Source organism: Cucumis sativus, chromosome 2, assembly GCF_000004075.3.
Source record: "Cucumis sativus cultivar 9930 chromosome 2, Cucumber_9930_V3, whole genome shotgun sequence".
Classification (NCBI taxonomy): Eukaryota; Viridiplantae; Streptophyta; class Magnoliopsida; order Cucurbitales; family Cucurbitaceae; genus Cucumis; species Cucumis sativus.
The window spans coordinates 22,554,007-22,562,627 of record NC_026656.2 but is presented as its reverse complement, the minus strand read 5'-3'; the positions used below and the strand labels follow the sequence as shown (position 1 = coordinate 22,562,627).

General features: G+C 31.6%; 3 protein-coding genes and 1 non-coding gene across 4 annotated transcripts; 2 read left to right on the top strand and 2 right to left on the bottom strand.

Moving 5' to 3' along the window:
* Positions 1–363: 363 nt before the first annotated feature.
* Positions 364–445, top strand: TRNAS-UGA. The gene has a single exon. It is a non-coding gene; the product is annotated as a tRNA-Ser (tRNA).
* A 1,699-nt stretch (positions 446–2,144) lies between these two features.
* On the top strand, positions 2,145–6,102 carry LOC101211888. Its single transcript, XM_011651652.2, has 2 exons — positions 2,145–2,466; positions 5,593–6,102. The coding sequence occupies exons 1-2, from the start codon at positions 2,265–2,267 to the stop codon at positions 5,817–5,819; spliced, it is 429 nt and encodes a 142-aa protein (XP_011649954.2). The 5' UTR covers positions 2,145–2,264; the 3' UTR covers positions 5,820–6,102.
* LOC101212134 lies at positions 3,982–4,477 on the bottom strand. The gene has a single exon (XM_004138574.3). It carries the CDS (start codon positions 4,303–4,305, stop codon positions 4,099–4,101), a length of 207 nt encoding a protein of 68 aa, XP_004138622.1. The 5' UTR covers positions 4,306–4,477; the 3' UTR covers positions 3,982–4,098.
* Positions 6,103–6,215: 113 nt separating the features above from the next.
* LOC105434681 lies at positions 6,216–7,339 on the bottom strand. The gene has a single exon (XM_011651651.2). It carries the CDS (start codon positions 6,726–6,728, stop codon positions 6,519–6,521), a length of 210 nt encoding a protein of 69 aa, XP_011649953.1. The 5' UTR covers positions 6,729–7,339; the 3' UTR covers positions 6,216–6,518.
* Positions 7,340–8,621: the final 1,282 nt, after the last annotated feature.

The window sequence follows — 8,621 nt, the reverse complement described above, 5'->3', positions numbered from 1 at the left end:
AAAGGAAGGGATTGAAACAAAAAAGTGAAATACAACTATATAAGTGGGGAAATTGATAATTGAATGAAGAGCACATCGCAAGTGTTGTATGTGAGTCCATAAATTTCAATTGTCCTATTACCAAATTGCGTATTGAATATGACTTTGAAAATATCCTAAAACAACCTTTATCTTTTTAATGGAATAAACATCTTTTTTTTTTTTCTTTCTTTTCATATAAATATATGTACATATACAATATTTTGTTTGAGATCACATTTGGGTAATAAAATCATATGTTTTGTGAAGGTTTACTAAGTTAGCTTTATGATTGTTCCATTAATCTATTAGTAATATATAATGATCAGTTTAGAGAAACAAAGAGTCGATATGTCCGAGTGGTTAAGGAGACAGACTTGAAATCTGTTGGGCTTCGCCCGCGCAGGTTCGAACCCTGCTGTCGACGTTCTCTTTTTTTAAGTGTATGATTGTTTTCTGCTTTTATCAATATTTTAAATAAATGGAGATTTGATTGTTTTTTTTTTTTTTTAATATTTTCTTTCTTATTTTTATTTGTAATTTATTGATTGTTGAGTTAATTAATTGAAAATTAAGGGTGGATTAAACAAATTTAGGGTTTAGGTTGGTTAGTAAAAATTACACGGATCAAATTTGATTTACATACATATACTTATTTGATTTATAGCAATGTCGTTTGATGATAATAGATGAGAGTTGTAATGAGGTTTATGGTTACAAATCAATTCTATAACCAACAAACCAAGTAGGAGATTGAAATACAAAATTATTTCAATCCAATCCATCCTCTAAATACTCTCAACTCTCAGTACTCTCAATTGCTTAGATATGAGAATGTCGATCTTTATGGATGTTTTTATTACCTATTTGATCTCACACAACAAGATGTATGAAGTCCTCAATACATTATATATGATAATAAGGGCATGAGACTAAATAATTTATAATCATTATCACATATTATTCCACTAAAAACCGAATGATATGATGAGGTATCGAACTTCTAAGGAACAATTTTGAGGGCCAACACCATGTTGATGATCTGATAAGCCCATACAGGCCAAGCCCAATTGTTATGATAGCCCCTCCTCCTTCACATATACCTTGAGGTGGAGCACCAACTTGAATATTTTTGTGTTTACTACTTTATCAATGGTCTCAATAGACATGAATTGAGGTATGAGGTTTGATGGACTAAATTGTCACATTAAATTTCAAAAAACTAAAAGCGTTTCTTAATTCAAAATAAATAGCAATAGACAAACACTAATCTACAAGAGTAATACTACTAATATTAATTGAGCATAACTTAATGATAAAAAGCATTGTATATGTGTATGTTCAATTTCAATATAGATCATATTTAGAGAGTGTTTCTTTCATTTTAGGGATGAATTTCTTTAATTTGACCATGGTCTCTTCTCCTAATATCTCAACCTATTTCATCATCTAATATACCTTAACAAATTAATTAACTATATTCAAGTTAATATCACCTCCTACTATGAATAATATATATAAACATATATGAACAACACATTTCGTAAAGTTATGGATGAATTTGTAAAGGTTATTAATGATTGAATAGAAAGCCAAGAATAAAACATGAAGGAACTTTGTGCACATGACAAAGGGTAATATCAAATTTGATAGTGGTGAATTAGACGCATAATCTTGCTATCTTAATCCAACCACAAATACACATTTTTAGAAACCATCAACAATTAACCAAATGTTACAAAATTGAAAAAAATAATTGACATGCAAGTTTAAAAATAATTATTTGTTAATTACGTTACCAAAGTGAAAATGGAACAATTTTATAAGAGGATATCATCAAATAATGAATGATGCTTTTAAGTTAAACAAGCCAAATGGTATGTTTAATTTTCTAAATCATAGAGTTATAGTCGTAATTAAGTATGTTAAATAGTAACTGTTGAATCTCTGTTGGATGTATTTGAATGTTAGATAACAAATTTGATGGATTATGATTTGTAAATCAATTAAACCACAAAGATAATACAATTAAGCAAACCCCACTTATGAAAAAACAAAAAAAGAAAACATGTGAATCTGAATAACTTCATTCACTAAGCTTCAACTTTCCAAGTCATCCCTCCACCATAATTTTGTCCTTTTCTTCACCGCTATTAACACCTTAGCTTCCATTGCTTTTGATATGTTCCTGATCGTCTCTCTGTTGGTTTGTTGTTGAGAGGGAGAGGTACTATCGAGAAAGATCAATGGCGGATTGGGGTCCGGTTTTTGTAGCGGTGATGTTGTTCGTTCTGCTAACTCCGGGCTTGTTGGTTCAGATGCCTGGGAAGAGTCGGTTCGTTGAATTTGGGAATTTTCAGACGAGTGGAGTCTCCATTTTGGTTCATTCAATTCTCTATTTTGCATTGATCTGTATCTTCTTGTTGGCTGTTCGTGTTCATGTTTATATGGGCTCCTAATTTCACATCTTTCTCTCTCTCTTTTTTTTTCTTTCTTTCCCTTAAATCTGATTGTCTTTTGTCTTTAAACTTGTTTTGTATCCATTTTTTTTCTCAATCTCCTTTGATTTGTTAATAAGTATATGTGGGTTTGCCATCTTTGAAGATGAGGAATTGGTATATAGCATCATTCTCTTAACTTTCTCTTCTATGTTTTTGAGGATTTTGATTCTTCAAATCTATCAATCCCATCCCATCACATCACATGTGCAAACATATATTTCCTCATGACAAAAAAAAATTTTATCAACATTTTCAAAATATTTACGAGTACGATAAAATTGATACACTATTGATAGACTTTTACTATCTAGTAGTTTAAACAACTTCCATAGATATATATCAATGAATAATAAAATAAATATTTAAAAATATTTTCAACAATTTTAGTATTTAAAACTGTTTCTCTTTTCGTTATCTGTTCTCAACGGTCAATATTTGTAAATTGATCTAGTTTAATAACAAAGTATCGAAGTTCTTGTTTTTCTTCTAAAAAATTCGTCTTAATTATCAAACAAGACCGCAAGTTTTGAAAACCTAATTATATTTCTAAAATTAATTATGAATCCAACTCTTTTACGGAAGGAAAACTTCAAATATTAATGTGAAATATATTATATAAGATTGAGTTTTTTTGTGCATAAACAACTAAACTCTTAACAATAATACGTCCTAAAGTCGCACTTGCTTGAGTAAATGTTGCTAGTGTTGGGCAAAAGTTAAATTTTTTTTTACCAACACAAAAAAAGTTAATTACATTTATTTTGGTTGATCAATAAATTAAATATCAACATATAGAATGAATAATAATCATCAGTTAGTAGAGATATGGGATCTTAATTCAACAACAAGATCATGGACTTGATTATCTTGTAAAAAGAAAGAGAATCATATAATAATTATTAGAAACACAACAACACCAATCCATGACTTTATTCTTCCAAATAATTATTGACTACTTGAGTCAATTTCCTACGCAACTAATATTATTCTTTATAATAAATTAATTACCACCCAAATGGAATCAACTAAATGGACTCAAAGTTTGAATCATTTACTCCCCAATTTAACTATAAATCAAAATGCTAAGCTTTTACATATGTATTTGAAAGAAAAAGTATGTGCTAAAGTTTTGAATTTGTCATCTAACAAAATCATTACAAGATCAGAGTCTGATAAGTTCAAAAAAAATCTTAAAGTCCTTTTTTTCAAAGTTAAAAATTTAGTCCTGATTTCTTAAAAAAATTTGAATCTTTAAAATTTACCTATTTATCCAAAAAAAGATTTGAAGTTTTAGGTTTCATTCAACAAATAAAACTAAAATCTAAGCTTAATAGATCAATTATTAATTATTTTTTAAAAAAATCATGAAATAAAATAGACATCAAAATGATAGCAACTAAACCTGTAGTTTAACTTGAAGTGAAGTAAACAGAAAAGAAAGTAAAGCAAGCAAGAAGAGAAGTTGAAATGAAGAAGACAGGTAGTTTTTTGCATTAATGAAGGAGAAAGAAAGGAAGATGAAATTACAAACGATATAAGTGGATAACTGAAAGAGATGAGAGAGAGAGAGATTACATAATTAGATGTAAATATGGAGATTGAGCATAACAAGGAAGAGAATAAGGAGGAGGAGAAAGACAACAGCATGAACAAAAATGGAAGCAAAACTTGTCTTGAAGTTCATGAATTCAAGTGGTTTTTCTGATCCAGGCATCTGTATTATCATTCCTGGTGATAGAAACGCAAACAATATCGATGCTATCAATGGACCTGCTAAATCATTCATATTCTTACTCCTCTCTTCTCTTCTCTTGATCTCTTTTATCTCTTCTCTATTGGGATGAGGAATAAGAATTTCTTCTAAAAACTCAACCTTTAAACGCCCACCACCTTTTTCTTTACTCTTTTCCCTTTTTTTATTCTATTTTTACATTGTCCATAACCCCACATAACCCCACACACCATTGACACCTTCCCCTTGCTTTGCATAATTATGTCCTCCACTTCAATCCTATACTATATATTCTCATCAATATTCTAATACAAATATACTTTAGTTGATAAAACACTCACCATCTCATACGTCTTTATTTGTTATTGTTGAATGTTGAGTGAGGTAACACCCATAGTGAAATGGACTCAATCCTAAGAAAAACTAAAAGCTGTCATAGGAGATCAACATATATGCATCCCAAAAACGAAAGATCAATACCTCTTGTGAATAACCTATACCAACGAAAAGTAATAGAGTTGAGTTTATGTAGCATCAATCGTTTTAAACTACTTTAACATTGCACATGTTACCAACAATTATGAAACGAGAGTCATTATAGGTACTTCATTGGATGAGTTAAAATAGGAAAGTAGAGAGTTGTGACCTAGTTTTGTGTGGTTAGTGAGGTGAATTATGAATGGATACAGTTTGAGCACTTTTTCACCTATTAAGTATGGAACAAGAATGATATGAAAAGATTTGATGTTATTTTGTATTGTGATACCCAACTTTTCATTTCATGTGAAGGGTTGAAATAACATTTGTAGTTTTCCAAAAGATTAAAATATTAGGAAGTAGAGAGGACCCCAAAGTTGGGGTTGGGTGTAGGGCACAAAGTTTAAAGCAATTTAATGGTTAAGAAAAGCAAGAGCACATTGCACATAAATCCACCATTATTTCAGGACCATCCCTTTCCCCTTTCCCCTTTCCCGCTTATTCTGCCGCCGACCCTAACAAACCCGCGCAATTTCCTGGGCCATCCCCTTCCCCACTTCTTCATCCAATTATGGGCCTTCGGGCCCATTTAACACTTCATTTATTGGTAATATTATACTTCCGCCCACACCCGATTGAAACCTGACTAATCAGTGTCAATCTCGTAATTAACAACAATTTCTCGGATTCCCATAATTTTCGAATCCTCAACCAAACTCTGAACTCTGCTCAATTCCATTTCTCTTCTTCTTCTTCTTCGTCGCGTTACTGCGAAGCCATTTTTTTTTCTTCTCTTTTTTCTTTCTAAACATCAAATCGCTTTACCTTCTTCTACTTTGAGTTTCTCTTTTCTTTTACTGATTTACGGTATCTCTGAAACTATGTCGGATTGGGCACCGGTGGTCATCGGAGTTGTACTCTTCGTACTGCTTTCTCCTGGCCTTCTGTTTCAGTTTCCGGGTAATAATCGCCAGTTTGAGTTTGGGAGCATGAAGACCAATGGAAAAGCTGTTGCTATACACACTCTCATCTTCTTCGTCCTCTATGCTGTCTTCATTCTCGCTCTCCATATCCACATCTACACTGGCTGATCCGGTAATCTCTTCTTCTTGTTTCTCTTTTCTTTTCCTTCCAGATTCTTACCAACTGAAGCTGCTGATGTGTCTGCTGCCTTGTGTGTTGTATTTATTTTTGAAGAGGATCTTGTTTGATCTGTCTGTATTTGTTATTTCTGTAGTCGGAGACTTGGAAGCATTAAAAGGCATTTTGTACGTTAATTTCGTTTTTACATACGCCTATTCCTCCATTGTTAGTGTAGATCTAATTAACATTGGACTCTGTAGCTACTCTTTTCTTATCGAGAACTTTCTTTTTCTTTCACTCTATTCTTTGATTTCATAAATTTCACGCATCTCAAGAACAAGAAATTCGTTTTAGTGCGGATAATCTCGCTAATTTTTTTGGAATAAATCTGATTTGTTTCATGGTGAAAGCAAGCGATAATAAGTATATTATTGTCAATTGGTAAGAAAAATGAGAAGAACTTTGCTCGAGATATGACTGTTTACAGAACTTTACCTTTCTTATTAACCCCCAAAAAGAATGGAAATTATAGTTTACATTTAGGCAGACTACAACATAGTAAGTTATTGTTGAAAGGGAAGAAGAAAACAAGAAATGAAGGAAAATATAGGCAGAAGTATGCTAAAATCCTAGTGAAAATGGAGAGAAAAAAAAAGGATCAAGCAATTCATTTGCTGAAGGTATAGCCAAAGCAAATGATGAACTTGCTAAACGTGTATGTGAATACCAATTGCAATGATCAATATGGTGAGTATGCAGAAGAATATGATGGCATGTACCAAAATGGCAATTCCACTGGTGTTCATATTGCCAAACTCCACCACCCTGATTCTCGCCGGCAACTGAAAAAGCAGCCCCGGGGAGAGGAGAATGAACAACGCCACCGCCACCACAACTGGACCCCAGTCTGCACTCATCTCTACCCACACAAAATAAGGTATGCTTTGAAATTGAACTAGTTGATAGAATCACGCTTCAAGTGTCAATGAAAGGGAGAGAATTCAAGGGTTGGATTGGAAGTAGCTGAAAGTAAAGAAGGGGATTATAAGGAGTGAATAAGTGTGTTGATTTGCTTAATGAAGAAGTTGTTTGAATGGATGCCAAACTTGGAGACAAAGAAGAAAATGGTTTATAAGCAAGGGAAAGGTATGTGGGATGGGTTGATGGAAGTGGATCTGCTTTATGAACATGGAAAGGAAAGGATTTAAATTTACCTTCATTTGAAGAGCCCTTTTTTTTTTTTCCGTTCTTTTTTCTTTCTTTTAGGGATGTGTGATGAAGGTGGAAGCTTTTGATTAAAGAATAAAATGGATGTGTGTGCTAAGTGTAAAGGTGGGTTTATTACGCTTAGAGTATTGAGAATGCTTTGTTGTTTGATTGTTTCTTTATGGCAAAAGCTTAGAAGGATTGGTCTTGCCATAAAGATAATTAAAGTTGGAGAATTTCATTATAGCATGATGCAAGTATGAATATGATTTTTGGAGGCAGATTGGACTTCACATACTTTGATTTGGGTAATAAAGAGAATATTTTTGTGGTTGCATGATATCTTTTTATCTTTATGCATTACTTTTGAGATTTATTTATAATTTTTGGTCTATTCTTTTCTTCACCTCTGTAGCAATCAAAGATCATTCATGTCCTCTAAAGTATGAATAGGTATCAATCAAACCAATTGTGTTTAAATATTACTTACACTCTTTACTTTAGTTCATTTTGGTTTTTATACGGTGGCGTTTTTGAGAGTAAGATGACCAAAATAAAATTTTTCTCATAAAGAGCCAAAATGAACAATACAGAGACTAAAATGAACCAAGACCAATGTTAGCCTTTAAGTTAATAGAGGAATAAAATAGCTACAAATACAATAACACATATGATTTTATCAAAGAAATCCCTCGTCAAATTGAGAATTAATAACCAAATCTGTTATCAACTATATTGGATCCAAAAGATTATATTTTTTTAAGGGATAGTTACAAATTTAACAATTAAATTCAAAATACTTAAGTATATAGCTATCAAATTCTATCAATGATAGAGTCTATCATTGATAGACCATGTTGTAAAAATTGATCTATCACCGATACATCATACGAGTTTATCAGTGATAGTTTTGCTATATTTGTAATTTTTGTAAAATGTTGTTATATCCTTAATTATTATTCGGTCATCAATTATAATTACTTTTTTTTAACCGTAGAACAATTATGAGTTTAAGGGATGATTCCACGCCAATTATGGTTGGGTCGTCTAAACTTTCTATTAAGTATAAATTGAACTTCATTCAATTAAATTTCAAACTTAGACAAAATATTTATTTTCTCCATCTTTCCACTCACCACTCTGCCTCCCTCCTTTTGTTTGTTCATTTTTTTATGGGACGACCTTTTTAAAGAAAAGCCACCCATTTTTATTAGGATCGAATTAATTGTGTTATAAAGGAAAAAAAAGTTATTGGTTGAAAATGTGGAGGGAGAAAAGAAAAAGAAAAAGGTAAGTTTTACCATTTTGAAAAGAAAGATCCTTTGAATAAAAATGGACTTATGATTGAATTAATTTAAAATATTGTGACAAAAACAACACTTTGATTAATATTGTGAAGATTTGTTGCAAGAAAGGAAGGATGTTGTTGTTACTTTCTAGTTTCTACAATGAACGACAGTTACATAAACGGGTTTCTTATTTATCATTATTACAAGTTTAGAAAGGAAGGAAAACTTAACAAGAGGTCGTGGATAAGGCAACTTAAGATTAAGGTATGATAAATCAAACATCAAATATTATGATTGTCAGAAGTTTGGTCATTA

What these genes read in the sequence shown, in the direction of transcription:
- LOC105434681 (XM_011651651.2), bottom strand. Translation starts at nt 6,728, where the DNA reads ATGAGTGCAGACTGGGGTCCAGTTGTGGTGGCGGTGGCGTTGTTCATT.
- LOC101212134 (XM_004138574.3), bottom strand. Translation starts at nt 4,305, where the DNA reads ATGAATGATTTAGCAGGTCCATTGATAGCATCGATATTGTTTGCGTTT.
- LOC101211888 (XM_011651652.2), top strand. Translation starts at nt 2,265, where the DNA reads ATGGCGGATTGGGGTCCGGTTTTTGTAGCGGTGATGTTGTTCGTTCTG. An exon ending in TGTTCGTGTTCATGTTTATA is followed by an intron (nt 2,467 to 5,592) that starts TGGGCTCCTAAT and finishes TTTTACTGATTT; the next exon opens with ACGGTATCTCTGAAACTATG.